This window comes from Podarcis tiliguerta, assembly GCF_965153285.1.
Source record: "Podarcis tiliguerta genome assembly, chromosome: 16".
NCBI classification, from domain to species: Eukaryota; Metazoa; Chordata; class Lepidosauria; order Squamata; family Lacertidae; genus Podarcis; species Podarcis tiliguerta.
This window is the reverse complement of record NC_139549.1, coordinates 30,895,407-30,913,971: the sequence shown is the minus strand read 5'-3', so window position 1 is coordinate 30,913,971 and position 18,565 is coordinate 30,895,407. Positions and strand designations below refer to the sequence as shown.

Here is an 18,565-nt window from a genome sequence, read left to right as displayed (position 1 = left end):
AACATCTAAAGAAGTTGGCTCCATGGAGCACTGCATGCTCTAGGGGCTCCTGCTATTGGCCCAGGATGCTACAGAGAAAGCTGCCTTATACCATTGCTCCATCTAACTCGGTGCTGCCCACACCAGGGATAGTCTACAATGGAGTCCTCTAGATCTGGTTGGACTGCATCTGCCCAAGCCGACATGGCCAGCAGTCAAGGATGAAGGGATTTGTAATCCAGAAACATCTAGAGGGCACTGCATTGACTGTTTTTGTTCTACACCGGACAGTAGGTCACTGGGATATCAGGACAGTAACCTTTCCCCAGTCTTAGCTGGAAAGCTGGGGCTTTCTGCATGCAATTCCTGTGTTCCACTACTGAGCTTCGATCTCTTCTCTTTTGCCGTTGGGGAAATCCGACTAGCGTGGGCTCTATTGCTGGATTTTGGTGGAGGCTACAATCCCATGTGGGATGCGGGTGGCGCTGTGGGTTAAACCACAGAGCCTGGGACTTGCCGATCAGAAGGTCGGCGGTTCAAATCCCCGTGACGGGATGAGCTCCCGTTGCTCGGTCCCAGCTCCTGCCAACCTAGCAGTTCGAAAGCAGGTCAAAGTGCAAGTAGATAAATAGGTACCGCTCTGTCGGGAAGGTAAACGGCGTTTCCCTGCGCTGCTCTGGTTCGCCAGAAGCGGCTTAGTCATGCTGACCACATGACCCGGAAGCTGTATGCCGGCTCCTTGGCCAATAAAGCGAGAAGAGCGCTGCAACCCCAGAGTCTGTCACGACTGGACCTAATGGTCAGGGGTCCCTTTACCTTTACAATCCTATGTCCTGCCTTTGGGAGTTGTTCCCACTGAACAGAGCGAGAACTGTTTCTGCACTTCACACCTATGGGACCAGGCTGCTCCGCTCTTAATTTTGACACAGCTATTACTGCAAAAGGGGAATGCAAGCAGGTGCAAAACTGTACAGATCTAAATTGACATAGGGCAGCAGTTCAGTTGGCTAGAGTGTGGTTCTGATAATGCCAAGGTTGCAGGTTCAATCCCTGTATGGCACGGCTGCGTATTCCTTTTTTATTATTTTTATTTTTATTCACTCTTAATTTTAACAGTTAGCTTCACAAATAAATCATACACATAGGATTCTCTGAATCCCTGGACTTCCCTCCAGCCCTCCATGGTTTCCATAATTATTCTTTTCCAACGGCATCATATAATATTCTCCATATTTTCTTAACTCAATTCTCACCATAATTCTCGTTACAATGCAAGTGTGTGTTTTTTATTTAAAAAAATCATGCTGATGTTTTTACTTGTTTACAGTGTTCTTTTAAGTAACTTATACATTTTCTCCATTCTTTATTAAATTTGTTATCTTCTTGATCTCTCACCTTCCTGGTCGTTATCACCATTTTGGCATAGCCCATCATCTTTATCAGCCATTCTTCTCTTGTGGGTACTTTATCTTCCTTCCATCTGTAGGCTAACAGTGGGATGGCTGCATATTCCTTCATTGCAGGGGGGTTGGACGAGATAATCCTCAGGGTCCCGTCCAACTCTGCAATTCTATGAATCTATGATTCAGCAATGAAACTCAGGTACCTTTCTCTGAGGTTCAGAGAAAACTTTTTACCCAAGTACCTGACAGCCAATAACTTTTCAAACCAGTGAAAAAGAGACAGTCACGGAACCAAGAAATTACACAAAACAAAAGAATTGCCGTGAAAATCCCTGAAACGAGAAGTAATCGACTATAGAACTGAATTAAATAAAAAAAAATTAAGGGAAAATTAACCTAGAATTAAACAAAGACTTAACGAGATGCCAGCTACAAAACTCGTTTCACTGAACTAATCAGTTTCCTCAGAAGGAAATAAAGAAATTTATAAACCTTAAATGATTTTAAGTGCTATCAAACAAACTCAAGAGCAGGGCTGAAACGCTTCCCTGAGTTTACAAAAAAGGTATAAAAACCTCAATGACAAGTTTTAAACATAGCCCTATTTAAGAGAACCAAGCAGTAGTAATAAGAAATTGAGGACTCGGTTGTAAAAGCTCTAGTATTGCCTTTACAAAAAGGTTTTAAGAAAGACTTACAAAGGAATACAAGATAAGCTGTTTAGGTTTCAAACAAAAACAGGGCAGAAACTCAAAAGCAGGGCTGAAGTGCTCCTGATGCTCTGTTTTTGAGTTTGTTTGAAACCTAAACAGCTTATCTCGTTCATTTGCTCTGAATGTAGAAGGACCCACGTTGGACACCCCCACCCCTCTTGGGACCCTGGAGAACTACTGCCAGCCAGTGGCGGTGGAAGCGGGGGTGCAGTCCGCCCCAGGTGTCATCAAATGAGGGGGGGTGACAAAATGAGTTTTTTAAAAAAATAAAAATGGGGTCACAAAACCTTTTAGGAGTGACACGGTGGCTTAGGCGCCTGCAGGTTCTGTGCAGCCTGAAATGGCAGCGTGGGGCTTGCCTCTACCTACCGCCTTTCCATCAGCCATCCTACAGGAGAGGCGACGGAGAGGCTGCAAGCTTCGGAGAGGCTTGCCCTGCCCCCACAGGAATGGATCACCCCGCCCCTGGCTGCCCCCGCACCAGGCACCCGAGCAGTTAGCTACGCCGCTGCTGTCAGCCCGTACAGTGGTTCCTCGGGTTAAGTACCGTATTTTTTGCTCCATAAGGCGCACCTGACCATAAGACGCACCTACTTTTTTGGGGGGGGGGTTCAAGAAAAAAATATGCGGCTCTTGGGGGCTTTTGCGGGAGGTGGGGGAAGGCTCCCTGCTGCCCTGCGTAGGCTTCGCGGGCTACCCCAGAGCTGCTCAGGAGCTTGTGGGGCTGGCGGTGGGGGGAAAGCCTGGCTTCCCCCCACCGCCAGCCCCACTAACTTCCCACCAGCCCCGGGGAGCAGCGGGAAGCCCAGGTCCCCCCCCCCTCAGCCCCAGGGACCACACATTCGTTCCATAAGATGCACAGACATTTTCCCTTAGATTTTAAGAGGGGAAAAGTGCGTCTTATGGACCAAAAAATACAGTACTTAATTCGTTCCGGAGGTCCGTTCTTAACCTGAAACTGTTCTTAACCTGAAGCACCACTTTGGCTAATGGGGCCTCCTGATGCCACCGCGCCGCTGGAGCACGATTACTGTTCTCATCCTGAAGCAAAGTTCTTAACCCGAGGTCCTATTTCTGGGTTAGCGGAGTCTGTAACCTGAAGCGTATATAACCTGAAGCTTATGTAACCTGAGGTACCACTGTACTGAATTAGATGGACCGATATTCTGACTCAGTATAAGGCAGCTTCCTTTGGCCTTTCTTAGCAGTTATGATTTCTGGGGCTTCCTCCGGGTTGATTTCTTTTCTCCCACCCTCCCCGAGAAACAAAAGAGCTTGCACCACCTTTTTTTTTTTTTTGCAAATCACCTTAGGAGACTCATCCTTGTGCCTGGCTCCAGGCCAACTAAACTTGTTTTCCTGATGTCAGGTTCGGGTTTTGGAGCTGCCATCCAAGATTTCAGTCTGTACCTTGAAGCCAGAGGCCGATGCCAAGTTGGGCATGCCCATGTGTCTGAAGATGTGGCAGGTAAGCCAACGGGAGCTTGCTAATTACAAAACGCTTCCCTCGCTGTGATTCATTTCTCTATATACGGAGCCCATGAATCATTCTTCACTCTGAGGTTTTTATATTTATTTATTTTTGATTGATTGTCAAAAGCAATCAACTAATTATGCTATTAAGGGTGGGAGGGAAACAGGAACATCCTTCACATAAACCGCCGGAGCTTTCCACACTTCACCAGATGGTGTGGGTTGCGAGTTTTGTAAATACTCCCTGAAAAGTTTAGCCCGGGTAGTTTGGTTTTTAGAAGTATCCAGGGGGGGAAATAATGATCATGAAACTTGGATTTGGCAAGGCATTTGATAGCCTGGCATTAATAAAACACTTGAGCTTTAATCAACATGACTGTATTTTGATTTGCTTGTCTCTAGTCTGGTGTGAACCAACCATGTTACTACCTACCTTGCCTCTTCAGATTTGGAGAGGTTAAACATATTTATTTATGTATAATGCTTACATTATCCTGTACTAGCAGCCTCATACTCAGCATTGCTTGGGGATTCTGAGAAACAACGATGACAAAATCGGTGTGGTTTTTAAATCAGTGGTTCAAATCGGTTTTGAACCATATTGATTCAAAATGGTGCCTAGTACCCAAACGCAAGACGAAAACCTGCTCTTGGATCTTGGGGACCATCACGCAAAAATTGGCTGAAATCACGATGTTTTGAAAGGTTCCGTGCGCCATCTTGACTCAAAAGTGGCATCCGGCATCCCAAACTAGACAAAATGGATCCACACATGGAGGGAAACATGTTCCTTGGTCTTGGGAAACATCATGCAAAATGTAGTTGCAATATGTCAAGAGGTGTCCAAATGCATAGCAAATAACTTTCCGAAATATATGTTGATATATGTTTGGAATGGACTTTTGTCTTTGGAATTAAAGAAAGACTGGAGCCCGGATAGCCATCTGTGTTGGCCGCTCTTCAGCCCCTGCACTAAGCAAGTGGGGTTGGACTAGGCACCCATCAACACTGATTTTGAGGGTTCAAATGTAATTCTACCGCTGGGCCTTATTTAGAGAAGTCTTAAGGTTCCCTCGGCCAATAAAGCGAGATGAGTGCCGCAACCCGAGTCGTCCACAACTGGACCTAACGGTCAGGGGTCCCTTTACCTTTAAGGTTCACACACTTTGTCATATCAATAGAAGACATGAAGGCCCAGTTCATACTTTTAGCATAGCACCTATATTTAATGGACGATTTACTTGGGTAGCTCAGCTGATGGTTGTCTAAACCAGCGTTTCCCAACCTTGGGCCTCCAGCTGTTTTTGGACTACAACTCCCATCAACCTTAGCTAGCAAGACCAGTGGTCAGGGATGATGGGAATTGTAGTCCAAAAGGCCCAAGGTTGGGAAACACTGGTCTAAACTAATAGTTTAGATCAGTAGTTCTCAACCTGTGGGTCCCCAGATGTTGTTGGACTACAACTCCCATCATCCCTGAGCTCTGGCCTTGCTAGCTAGGGGTGATAGGAGTTGTAGTTCAACAACATCTGGAGACCCACAGGTTGAGAAAAGCTGGTTTAGATGATTGGGAATTATTTGCAGAGGGCTTTGTCTCCTCCTTTGCACACAAGGGGAGGAGAGTGAAACCTTCATGCTTTCCGTTTTGCCTCAACCATAGTGCCCTGGTGGCTTACAAACTTGAGGAACTGTGGTACCTTCTATCGCTCTCTGATTTAATAAACCAGAATATCAAAATACAGATGGACCCTGCTTTAACCAACTAGCTTTAGCAGGGGGCGGGTTCCTCTGACCGCAGTTTGGTCAAAAATGAACGTGGGAGTGGGCCTTCAAGATTTTCATACAATCAAAGAATTGTAAAGTTGGAAGGGACCCCTTTCATCTAGTCCAACCCCCTGCAATGCAGGAATAATAAAAATTTGCTGGATTCCCAACTCCCAGCAGCTCCAGTTAGCATGACCTTTGGTCAAGGATAATAATAATAATAAATTTTATTTATATCCCGCCCTCCCCAGCCGAAGCCGGGCTCAGGGCGGCTAACAACACTAAAATAGTGCAACATTATAAAACATTACAAAATTAATTAAAATCAAAATTGATGGCAACCATAAACTAAAGTTTTGTAAAGATTGCCAATGGAGGGAGTCAGGCTGCACCCTGACCAAAGGCCTGGTGGAACAGCTCTGTCTTGCAGGCCCTGCGGAAAGATGTCAAGTCCTGCAGGGCCCTTGTCTCTTGTGACAGAGCGTTCCACCAGGTTGGAGCCGCATCCGAAAAAGCCCTGGCTCTAGTTGAGGCCAGCCTAACCTCTCTGTGGCCTGGGACCTTCAAGATGTTTTTATTTGAAGACTGTAAGTTCCTCTGTGGGGCATACCAGGAGAGGCGGTCCCGTAAGTACGAGGGTCCTAGGCCGTATAGGGCTTTAAAGGTTAAAACCAGCACCTTAAACCTGATCCTGTACTCCACCGGGAGCCAGTGCAGCTGGTATAGCACCGGGTGAATGTGATCTCGCAGCGAAGACCCTGTAAGGAGTCTCGCTGCGGCATTCTGCACCCTCTGGAGTTTCTGGGTCAGTCTCAAGGGCAGCCCCACGTAGAGCGAGTTACAATAATCCAGTCTGGAGGTGACCGTCGCGTGGATCACAGTGGCTAGGTCAGGGCGAGAGAGGATGATAGAAGTTGCAGTCCAACCACATCTGGAAGACCACAGATTCCCTGTCCATGTTTCACTTGCTTCCCCCAGTGCTCCAGAGAAGAGTGGTAGGGAAGCCTATAACATTTAGTCTTCTAGAGAGACAGAGACATTCACACAACAGAAAAGTTGTCAAAGCTTTTGTATAGCACTTCATACAGCCTTGCCCTAGACCCTGGTAGAATACAGGTAATCACAAAAATCGTAAATGAATTACAGTGACTAACAAAATAGATTGTTTTTTGATAGCAAAGCATTTCAGCTTCTGCCTTCATCGACTGCTCGGATGTGAATCAAAAGGTGCTGTAGTCAAGGTGGTAGTTGCAGAACATTAGAATATTCAGAAGTGTTACACTTAAACTGCAGAGACAGACAGACAGAGGTTTATTGCTATTTCATTTGGAAGCCTGTCCAGGAAGGAAGGAAGCAAGCAAGCAAAGAAGAATCACTGTCAACGTGTCAAGAATATGCATTAATGGAGTTTATATAATAAAGTACTTACTGCATTTCCAGTTTCTACATGCATTCTTGTTAGTTTTTTTTTTTTAATGCTCACCATTGCACAACGTAGCACCTTTCCTGCTGGGAAAATTAAGGGAAGACAATCCTTGCGTTTACAGATTCAACCCTTTCCAGTTGGCTATGATTTGCAGGAGCCTAGTGGATACGCATCGGATTATAAGACATATTCCTTCAAAGGAAGGAGGAATGTTCCACCCGACCTCAAGCTGCTGTTTGGACCTTCCTTTCTACTCTTCCAAAGATAGCAGTGCTTTTAATTTATAAAACATACGGCTCACATTCTCCGTTTAAAAAAAATAAAATGGCACCCAAGTTGCTGTACAATTCATCAACCATCATGAAAAGACAGCGAAACAGACTGCTAAATAGCAGTCAAAAAAACCAACAATCCAATAATGGCACATAAATCAAAATAGGCCAGGGAATGCCTTCCAAAACAAGCTAACCAGTATACTTATGAATACCCATCACTGGGGAACAGCAGGAGAGAACTGTTGCTGTCATGAGCTACCTGTAAGATTCCCACAGGTATCTGGTTGGAATACAGGATTCTAGATCAGGCAGGCCTTTGGTCTGATCAGGGACCACCCTCCCCATATGAACCAGCCAAGACCCTGCAGTTTTCGGCAGATGGAGGATAATCTGACCTCCTTAGGGCCCAGGATCTTTAAACTATGGTTATCCATGGACCTTAAGGTCCTCTGCGGGGCATATCAGGAGAGGCGATCCCATAGATACAAGGGCCCTAAGCCACAAAGGGCTTTAAAGGTCAAAACCAGCACCTTGAACCTGACCCTATACTCCACCTGGAGCCAGTGCAACTGGTAAATTACAGTAGTCAAGCCTGGAGGTGACCGTCGCATGGATCACTGGCCCCCTCAGTCTTTAGGCACCAGGCGAAGACCTTTTCCTTTACTCAGGCCTTTGATAAGGAAGTTGCCTCCATCAGTGGAGCTCATTGTTTCGTGGCGCAGGTTAGGACCTTAGCCATACCTTTTATCTATTTTGTATTCCTTTAATTTTTTTTTCTGGCTCTGAATTCCTTTCCTTAATGGCATTTTAATCTTGTCAAGTCGCCATGGAACTTTTTTCCTCTGTACAAAGCGACGGACAAATGTAACTCATGACCTTCGCCGTTATCATCCAACGCGGATTCTTACGGCATTCTTAAAAATCTTCCCCTTCCAACGAAGAGTGGAGAGGGATCGATCGCAGAGCAGGCTTTAACAGGATGGAGTGCTGCGAGGCTATTTTCACCAGCAGGGTCATCCATTGCAGCTTGCCTAGAGATTCTTAAAACAATTTTAGGACAGTGGTACCTCGGGTTAAGTACTTAATTCGTTCCGGAGGTCCGTACTTAACCTGAAACTGTTCTTAACCTGAAGCACCACTTTAGCTAATGGGGCCTGCTGCCGCGTTGCCGGAGCACGATTTCTGTTCTCATCCTGAAGCAAAGTTCTTAACCCGAAGCACTGTTTCTGGGTTAGCGGAGTCTGTAACCTGAAGCGTATGTAACCTGAAGCATATGTAACCCGAGGTACCACTGTATTGTAACATGGGTCTTGATACCGGTCTGAAGGAGTAATGGGAGAGGGAGAAGGTCAATGCACGGTTGTCTTGAGCATTTAATTCTTCAAAAGCTAAAGGTACCCCTGCCCGTACGGGTCATTCTTGACAGACTCTAGGGTTGTGCGCCCATCTCACTCAAAGAGGCCAAGGGCCAGCGCTGTCCAAAAACACTTCCGGGTCACGTGGCCAGTGTGACATCGCTGCTCCGGCGAGCCAGAGCCACACACGGAAACGCCGTTTACCTTCCCGCTGGTAAGCGGTCCCTATTTATCTACTTGCACCCGAGGGTGCTTTCGAACTGCTAGGTTGGCAGGCGCTGGGACCGAACAGCGGGAGCGCACCCCGCCACGGGGATTCGAACCGCTGACCTTTCGATCGGCAAGCCCTAGGCACTGAGGCTTTAACCCACAGCGCCACCCGCGTCCCTTAGCGCCACCCGCGTCCCTTCTTCAAAAGCTACCTCTATATAATTAATTAATTAACATAAAGATCTGGCAAGAGGTCAGATCTGAAAGTGGGGCATCTTTGCGTTCTGTCGGAAAGTATTTGGGCCTTTGTGGGTTTGTGTTTTCTCCTTTAAAATCTATAGCTGGCGTTAACAGGCAATTGTTTTTTTTAAAATTTGCTTTGATTACGACTTTTGAACCTTTTGCTCACATGGTGAGTCTTCCGATTTGCAGGGGCCATCCGTCAACCGACCGGTGCAATGATGAATATTTTCCTTAAGTGTGACACGTAATCCAGTAACGTTCCTTTCTTTGAGTTATTTCAGAGACTTAAATAAATTGGGTGGCTGGCCAGGGTGCCATGCCCTTTGGCCTGTGACATCATTAATCAAAATATCTCTCAATTGGTTACAGCGGGATTCAGACCTGTTAACTCTTTGGGTTCAGGAGATTTTTTGTTTTTTCCTTTTGGGGGAGGGGGAGAGAAAGAAAATAGTTTCCCAGCACTTTACTTGAGCTTTTAAAAAACCACACACATATATATTCTTTATTCCTCACTTATACAAACTCATATATGACAATATGAACAAATTTAATATTAAGCAGCCACATTCTTTGCTCTTTTTCCAAGGCCAGCTCAAAACTCTGGTGTTTATTTATTTTTTAAAAAAACTGTTGATTATATATATATATATTGAAGATTTTATTACATCTGCTTGCTTGTTTGTTTTAATATGTTTAAAATATAACAGGAAAAAAAGGATGCCAACTCATATTAGCAGTTTGAACAATCCACCAATCCTAATTCAAACGTATCTATTATTATGAAACCATTCATATGTCCAAATAGATATCCAAATGAGATTGCCCTACCTATATAATCTATACGTTCAAAGGTTGAAAGGGCAGTGGATCTTGAAGAGCCCTTGTGGGGGCCAAGAGACTTATAGGTTCAAGGTTGGAAGGCTATAAACACCCGCCACCCATTGCACAGTGTTCTGAAATGTCTACTTGTTTTTAAGGTCTGTTGGTGTTACCAGTGTGAATATTTCACGTTATTTTGTGTAAACACCTTAGAATGATTTTTCAGAAATATATCAGGTGGTATGTAAATTGGGTTACATCACAATGCAAACACTATAGTTTAAATGTTCTGTTGCAAGAGCGAAACAGACTTCCACTTGGGCAATTGGACTCCCCATTCCTCTCCTTCTCCCTAAGGTAAAGGTACCCCTGCCCGTACGGGCCAGTCTTGACAGACTCTAGGGTTGTGCGCTCATCTCACTCTAGAGGCCGGGAGCCAGCGCTGTCCGCAGACACTTCCGGGTCTCGTGGCCAGCGTGACAAGCTGCATCTGGCGAGCCAGCGCAGCACACGGAAACGCTGTTTACCTTCCTGCTAGTAAGCGGTCCCTATTTATCTACTTGCACCCGGGGGCGCTTTTGAACTTAGGTTGGCAGGCGCTGGGACCGAGCGACGGGAGCGCACCCCGCTGCGGGGATTCGAACCGCGACCTTTCGATCGGCAAGTTCTAGGCGCTGAGGCTTTAACCCACAGCGCCACCTGCGTCCCCCTTCTCCCTAACACACCCTCAAAATCTGCACAGGACCTTCCAGATAAAACTTTTGAGGTACATAGGGTGAGGGCTGCAGGTAGAAGAAGAGGACAGCAAGCTAGGTTGGCTATCATCATAAATGCATACCGTACTTTTCCGTGTACAAGACGAGGTATTTTTTCCTTAAGAAATTATCTTAAAAATTGGGGGTCGTCTTATACACTGATAGTGCATAGGGGGAACATGGAATTGATTGCTGCCGCAAGCCAGAGATTGTCCTGGGCTATTGGGTGTGCTATTGGTGGTTGTGGCAAGAGCTGGTGTTGATTGGCTGTTGCTGCGGCAAGTGGGCGGGCGATTGGCTGTTTCTGCCAGCAAGGGGACAGACAATAGGTGGCAGCGTAGGCCAGGCGGGTGAGCGATTTTTGGCAATCCCCCTTAAAAATGATCAACAACTCTTCCCCCCCCCCAAAAAAAGCTCAGCGACTCTAGGCAATCTCCCCCCATTATCTTAATTTGGGGTCTTCAAAAATAGGGGGTGTCTTATACATTGAAAAACATGGTAACTAAAGAATGCAGGTGGCGCTGCGGTCTAAACCACTGAGCCTAGGGCTTGCTGATAAGAAGGTCAGTGGTTCGAATCCCCGCAACAGGGTGAGCTCCCGTTGCTCAGTCCCTGCTCCTGCCCACCTAGCAGTTTGAAAGCATGTCAAAGTGCAAGTAGATAAATAGGTACCGCTCTGGCGGGAAGGTAAACGGCATTTCCGTGCACTGCTCTGGTTCGCCAGAAGCGGTTTATTCATGCTGGCCACATTACCCGGGAAAACTGTCTGCAGACAAACACCAGCTCCCTCGGCCAGTAAAGCGAGATGAGCACCGCAGCCCCAGAGTCATCCATGACTGGACCTAACGGTCAGGGGTACCTTTACCTTTAAAGAACCTCAGATTGGCTCACAACACATCCTTTAATTGTTCCTTAAATTAACCCAACCCTAAAACAGAATCCTTCCCAGGATTCCAAGGGAAAATATGTTTTGACATTTTAACGCCTTTTTCTTCTCTCTCCCTTATTCTTCTTCCAACATTATAGTTTTAACAGCTTTAAATTAAAGGCCCAGCGTTTGAGTTCCCTGCCCATCATTCCTGCTACTTTGCCTGCTTTTCTGTTGTTTTGTACTAACGCCGCGGTTGCCATCGAAGGAAAATGTCATAAATGCTTTATCTGAGTCAGATCCAATTCTTTCCATATACGACCAATAAAATTCAAATTATAAGGAGCTTTTTGATGGGGGAGGGACCACCAACAGAACTTGCTGTGAATTGAGTGGGAAATAATTGGGGTCCATACGGAACGCAGGTGTCGCTAGAAGCATTTTGGGACGATGAAGTGTTGAGAGGATGTTTGACATCACACTTCGGCAAGAGGAGAGAGGAATTTGGCTCTGCCAATTTGCATTCCAACCAGGCTTTTTTTATTAGGGCCCAACCCAAGATTAAACTAAATCATCATATTAAGCTTTTGAAATAATCGGCGTTATGAGATTTTAATTAAGGGTAGGGATAACTGTGTTCCAATTGCCCTTCCCCTCTTTAAAAAAATCAGTTGCCTACACATGCCAAGTTATGATAGTTAGTCTCAGTGGGTATTCAAGGTTTAGGGTATTGTAGCTTGTTTTAACAGTGCCTTTTGGAGTTCTCTGCCCTGCTTGCATTTACTATATTTTTCGCTCTATAAGACGCACCAGACCATAAGACGCACCTAGTTTTTGGAAGAGGAAAACAAGGGAAAAAATATTCTGAATCTCAGAAGCCAGAACAACAATCCAGCTGAGCAGCGAAAGCAGCAATCCCTCTTGCTGTTCTGGCTTCTGGGATAGCTGTGCAGCCTGCATTCGCTCAATAACACACACACACACACACATTTCCCCTTACTTTTTAGGAGGGAAAAAGTGAGTCTTATAGAGCAAAAAATACGGTACTCATCAGGTTTGGGTCTAATAACTGGCGGGGAGTTGGCCAGGCCACTTCACTCATCTGTTCTGTGTTTCCTATCAGCCCAAGGTCAGTTCGCATCCTTCCCTTCTGGTCGGCTATGAGGATGGATCAGTGGTTCTGTGGAATTTGTCAATGGGGAGAATGCAGAGCCGGCTCGCATGTCATCAGGAGCCAATCATGGGCCTTGACTTTGACTCTGAGAAGGCCAAGGGGGTTTCGGCCTCGTCTGAGAAGATGCTTTGCTGCTGGAGCTGCAATGAGCAGCAGAGCCTAGAGGTCAGTGCCTTTGCCCTCTCGGCACCATTTGTTCTGTTTTTTCGCTAACGGCTTGATAGACTGAAAAAATATTTAGTCATGAAGTGGGGCTGTTGCCAATCCCTAGCTAATTAATCACAGGCTGGTTATGATCTGGGGGGAAAGCTGGGTGAAGATGGAGACGCTTCTTCAACTTCCGTTAAGCCGTTGGTTCTTCTCTGTCCTTTTCGTTTTTTATGCAGGCCCCACTAAGGTCTTAACACAAGTGTGGGGGAACCTTTTTAGCCCGGGGGCCACCTTCCTTTCTGGACATCCTTTTGGGGGCCACATGCCGATGGTGGGCGGAGCCAGAGGCAAAGCAGTTGAAGCTATTAATGTAATAGCACAATTCAAAGTGTTGCTGCTGACTTTTAAAGCCCTAAACGGCCTCAGTCCTGTATACCTGAAGGAGCGTCACCACCCGCGCCGTTCAACCCAGACACTGAGGTCCAAGGGCCTTCTGGCGGTTCCCTCACTGTGAGAAGCACAGTTGCAGGGAACCAGGCAGAGGGCCTTCTCGGTAGTGGCACCCGCCCTGTGGAACGCCTTCCCATCAGATGTCAAATAAATAAACAACTATATGACATTTAGAAGACATCTGAAGGCAGTCCTCTTTAGGGAAGTTTTTAATGACTGATGTTTTAACGTATTCTTAACCTTCTGTTGGAAGCTGCCCAGAGTGGCAGGGTAGAAATAATAATAAATTAATAATAATAATATTTACTCTGCTGAAGTAAGATGGCTCCATTGCACACACGTCTCCTTCTCTATCCACCACCTAGACCAGCATTTCCCAAACTTGTGTCTCCAGCTGTTTTTGGACTGCAATTCATTCCCATAATCCTTGACCACTGGCCCTGTTAGCTAGGGATGGTGGGAGTTGTAGTCCGAAAACAGCTGGAGACCCAAGTTTGGGAAATGCTGGCCTAGACCAAGGAAGAGGCATTGTCAGAGGACACATTACAGGCATAAAACGCTCTAGATGTGGAGCAGGTGGGTAGTGAGGGGAGCGGCCATAGGAAAGTGGGTGTGGCCTGAAAGCCACATTCTGCCCACAGAACTGAATTTCCTCACCCTTGGTCTTCTCAGCCTGATTTCACAACCTCGCAGGGAATTCTGGGTATTGTAGCCCTGGGAATCAGGGAAGAGAGGCCTTCTAACAAATCTTGGCACCCTTAACAGACTCCACTTCCCAGGGTTCTTTGGGAGAAGCCATGACTTTTTAGAGTGGTACTTTCTTGGGCTCCATGATCACTGCAGATGGTGACAGCAGCCATGAAATTAAAAGACGCCTGCTTCTTGGGAGAAAAGCAATGACAAACCTAGACAGCACCTTAAAAAGTAGAGACGTCACCTTGCCGACAAAGGTCCGTAGAGTTAAAGCTATGGTTTTCCCAGTAGTGATGGATGGAAGTGAGAGCTGGACCATAAAGAAGGCTGATGGCCGGAGAATTGATACTTTTGAATTATGGTGCTGGAGGAGACTCTTGAGAGTCCCATGGACTACAAGAAGATCAAACCTCTCCATTCTGAAGGAAATCAGCCCTGAGTGCTCACTGGAAGGACAGATCCTGAAGCTGAGGCTCCAATACTTTGGCCACCTCATGAGAAGAGAGGACTCCCTGGAAAAGACCCTGATGTTGGGAAAGATGGAGGGCACAAGGAGAAGGGGACGACAGAGGATGAGATGGTTGGACAGTGTTCTCGAAGCTACCAGCATGAGTTTGACCAAACTGCGGGAGGCAGTGGAAGACAGGAGTGCCTGGTGTGCTCTGGTCCAGGGGGTCACGAAGAGTCAGACACGACTAAACAACTAAACAACAACAATACTTCCAAGGTGCTGTCCAGACAGGACCTTATATGCTTTCTGCCACCAGCTGAGGCTGATTTGGGCCGGGGAGCATTTACTTGGGGTGAGCAAGATGTTGCTCAAGGTGCTGATGTGTTGCTCATTTATAGCATTCTATTCTTTAAAGTGTAAGGTTTATTGCATTTTTTTTTAAGTATTCATTATTACTTTTCTTGGGTTTTTATTGCTTGAGAGTTGCCTCTGGCTAGAATGGCAACTAAAAAGAGTTATAAATAAAATACAGAACATATGCGCAATGCTACATTTATGCACATGAGTAATGTGTTTGTTTTTCAAGGTAGAATTTCCTTCTGCACTTTATAGGATGGAATGGGCATTGAATATCTTCCCCAAGTTCTCTCGTTCTCTGCTTCTCTCTGTCACTGTGTCCCACATCCCAGAAATCTGCCACAGGTATCAAGGGGCCATTGGTCTCCCATCGATGGAACATTAAAGAAAGAAAGAAAAAGGTCCACAACTGTGATATAACATTGCATCGTAAACTTACTGACAGCAATTGAGCACTCATTCTAACCCACCTTGTTGTCCCTTTAGATATTTGAAGATGGCTATCATATCTCCTTTTAGTCTTCTGTTTACCATGCTGTTGTTGTTTAGTCGTGTCCAACTCTTCGTGACCCCCTGGACCAGAGCACGCCAGGCACTCCTGTCTTCCACTGCCTCCCAAAGTTTGGTCAAACTCATGCTGGTAGCTTCGAGAACAATGTCCAGCCATCTCGTCCTCTGTCGTCCCCTTCTCCTTGTGCCCTCCATCTTTCCCAACATCAGGGTCTTTTCCAGGGAGTCTTCTCTTCTCATGAGGTGGCCAAAGTATTGGAGCCTCAGCTTCACGATCTGTCCTTCCAGTGAGCACTCAGGGCTGATTTCCTTCAGAATGGAGAGGTTTGATCTTCTTGCAGTCCATGGGACTCTCAAGAGTCTCCTCCAGCACCATAATTCAAAAGCATCAATTCTTCGGCGATCAGCCTTCTTTATGGCCCAGCTCTCACTTCCATACATCACTACTGGGAAAACCATAGCTTTAACTATATGGACCTTTGTCGGCAAGGTGATGTCTCTGCTTTTTAAGATGCTGTCTAGGTTTGTCATCGCTTTTCTCCCAAGAAGCAGGTGTCTTTTAATTTAGTGACTGCTGTCACCATCTGTAGTGATGATGGAGCCCAAGAAAGTGAAATATACCCAATTCCCTCAACCATTTCTCATAAGACCCTTCCGGACCCTTGATCAACTGGGTCACCCTGCAGCTGGTCAGCATCCTTCTTAAATTGTGGTGCCCAGAACCGGACACAGTATTCCAGGTGTGATCTGGCCAAGGCAGAATAGAGTCAGACTATTACTTCCCTTGATTTGGACACTATACAGTGGTACCTCGGGTTAAGTATTTAATTCGTTCCGGAGGTCCGTTCTTAACCTGAAAGTGTTCTTAACCTGAAGCACCACTTTAGTTAATGGGGCCTCCTCTGCTGCCGCACTGCTGGAGCACAATTTCTGTTCTCATCCTGAAGCAAAGTTCTTAACCCGAAGTACGATTTCTGGGTTAGCAGAGTCTGTAACCTGAAGCGTATGTAACCTGAAGCGTATGTAACCCGAGGTACCACTGTACAGTGGTGCCTCGCAAGACGAAAAGAATCCGTTCCGCGAGTCTCTTTGTCTTGCGGTTTTTCCGTCTTGCGAAGCAAGCCCATTAGCGGCTTAGCGGATTAGCACTATTAGCGGCTTAGCGGGCTTAGCGGATCAGCTGATAAGCGGCTTAGCGGCTTGGGGAAAAGGGGGGGGGAGGAAAAAAACCCTGCAGGAACTCGCAAGACATTTTTGTCTTGCGAAGCAAGCCCATAGGAAATTCGTTTTGCGAAGCACCTCCAAAACGGAAAACCCTTTCGTCTAGCGGGTTTTCTGTCTTGCAAGGCATTCGTCTTGCGGGGCACCACTGTACTTCTGTCGATGCAGCCTAGAATAGCATGGGCCTTTTTTGTTGCTGCATCACCCAGTTGAGTCGTGTTAGGCTTGTGGTCTACTAAGACCCCTAGATCCTTCTCACATGCAATGCTGGCAGTCCAGATGTTTCCACCATCTTATATTTGTTCAGCTGGTTCTTCCTGTCTAAGTGCAGAACCTTACCTTTGTCCCCATTGAAACTCATCTTGTTAGTTTTGGCCCAGTTCTCCAACCTGTTAAGGTCATCTTCAATCCCAATTCTGTCTTCTGTGGCATTGGCTGACCCTCCCAGTTTGGTGCCATCTGCAAATTTGATGGTTTTGTCGGAAGTTGCAGTAAGCAGAGCCTTGAGGGGTCCTTCCGCCCTTGTGCTATGACTGATAGTGCAGCCGCTAGCAAGTGGATGATCGAAGATTTGCTATGAAGGTCTAATAGGATTTTGATCGTAGCGTTCTGAAATTAAGTCTCTGTTCTTTGGACATTCCAGTCTATAATGGGAAAGGGAGTTTATTATTACAGAAGGGCAGAGTGTACAGTGTTCCACTCCAACGAAGCAGCTGCCTTCATTAAAGACATCTCCCGGAGTAGCCAAGGTCGCCTAATGACAGCAAATGGTAATGGCCACAGAGTAATCTGTACATTGACAAAAGAGCCGGTCAATGCCAAGAGGTTAAGTCGCACTTAATTAGGGGCAGTTCTTTCAAGCCTCCTGTTGCTGGATGACCAAAGACGAGGCGCCCGGTTGCTTAGAAGTAGAACATGTGAAAAGCTGGGATGAGTCATTTGCATAGTAGGCAGAGTCCTCAGAGTTATCTCCGTTGTTGGTTTTAATCCAAATTAAGTTCTAATCCTGCACATTAAGGGATCAATTTCCACTGATGTTCAGTGGCCTCAGACCTCATTTAGCCCTTAAAAAAATGCAGGGGGGGGGGAATTGTGCCTGCCATATGATGCCTCCCTGCAAGTGGAAAGATAGTATACAGAGAGCCTGATCCTTTGCCCATTTAAAATGTGGGGGGGGGGGTTTGGGGGGGGTTATTGGAATAGAATAGAATTGAAAAGAAATAGAAATACTTTAGTGTCACTGTACCACTTGTTTACAGTGAGATTAAATTATTGGGTTGGCCTATTGGGTTGTTTTCATTTTGATTATATATTTTGTGGTTTTATATTTTGATTTTGTTCTGTGAACCACCCTGGATCTCTGGGTATAGGGTGGTATATAAATTCTAATAATAATATTAATAATAATAATGTGCTCGCTTCCCACATGCAAAGCTTTTTCGAGGCAGAGTTAACATTTGGATATGCGGTTCTGCTCCCATGCATGTACACATACACAGCCATTCTGTGATGGGGCAGTCCATTGTTTCTCAAGGTTGGGCCTCCAGCTGTTGTTGGACTACAACTCCCATCACCCTAACCACTGGTCCTGCTAGCTAGGGTTGATGGGAGTTGTAGTCCAACAACAGCTGAAGACCCAGTCGGCGTAGACAGTGCTGAGCCAATGGTCTGACGCAGCAATCAAGATTTATTATGGTCAAAGACCAGACCACAGAAATTGCAATAATAACACATATACATCTACACAGCATAAGGCAGGTGCCTCTAACTTCTTATTGCAGGCCCCACTAGTCACACTGCATCAGCAACTATAGAATGGGCTTGTTGTCATCAGTGTTAGAACTAGTTATTGTTACTTGGAGCGAACTCTGGGCATTTTCCCCAAGGCTGGTTCTGAAACATTCCCCACTTAGACTGAGGGACAGCTCAGTCAGTAGAGCATGTGACTCTTAATCTTAGGGTTGTGGGTTCGAGCCCCACGTTGGGCAAGATACTCCTACCATGGCAGGGGGTTGGGCTGCATGACCCTCGCTGTCCCTTCCACCTCTACAATTCTACGATTCATTGATTCAATTCCCCCATCTTGCTGTCTCTCCAACGAAAGCATTGAGAGCCTCACATCAGGTTATTTCCACCTATCCCCTCCCCTCTCTCTCTCTCCTATTGGATTAATAATACGAACCAGATGCTTTTTTCCCCTCGACATTCCACATCCCTGAGGTAATGGTGGTGTTTGGAAAGCCACTCAGTGGCACGTTATTTTTACTCTCGATGCA

The 18,565-nt window shown here is 46.1% G+C and overlaps 1 protein-coding gene and 1 long non-coding RNA gene across 6 annotated transcripts in view; both read left to right on the top strand.

Moving 5' to 3' along the window:
• Positions 1-18,565, top strand: part of LOC310666933 — a 256,212-nt gene that overhangs the window by 80,487 nt on the left and 157,160 nt on the right. The gene's annotated exons all lie outside the window — the stretch shown is intronic.
• The window catches only part of GNB1L (G protein subunit beta 1 like), an 87,454-nt gene that overhangs the window by 59,277 nt on the left and 9,612 nt on the right, over positions 1-18,565 (top strand). For 4 of the 5 annotated variants that reach the window (XM_083418354.1, XM_083418356.1, XM_083418355.1 and 1 more), the window contains 2 exons: positions 3,465-3,563; positions 12,407-12,622. In XM_083418354.1, the coding sequence (XP_083274480.1) occupies positions 3,465-3,563; positions 12,407-12,622 (315 nt within the window). The remainder of the gene's footprint in view (positions 1-3,464; positions 3,564-12,406; positions 12,623-18,565) is intronic. The other variant, XM_083418358.1, reaches the window with a different exon arrangement.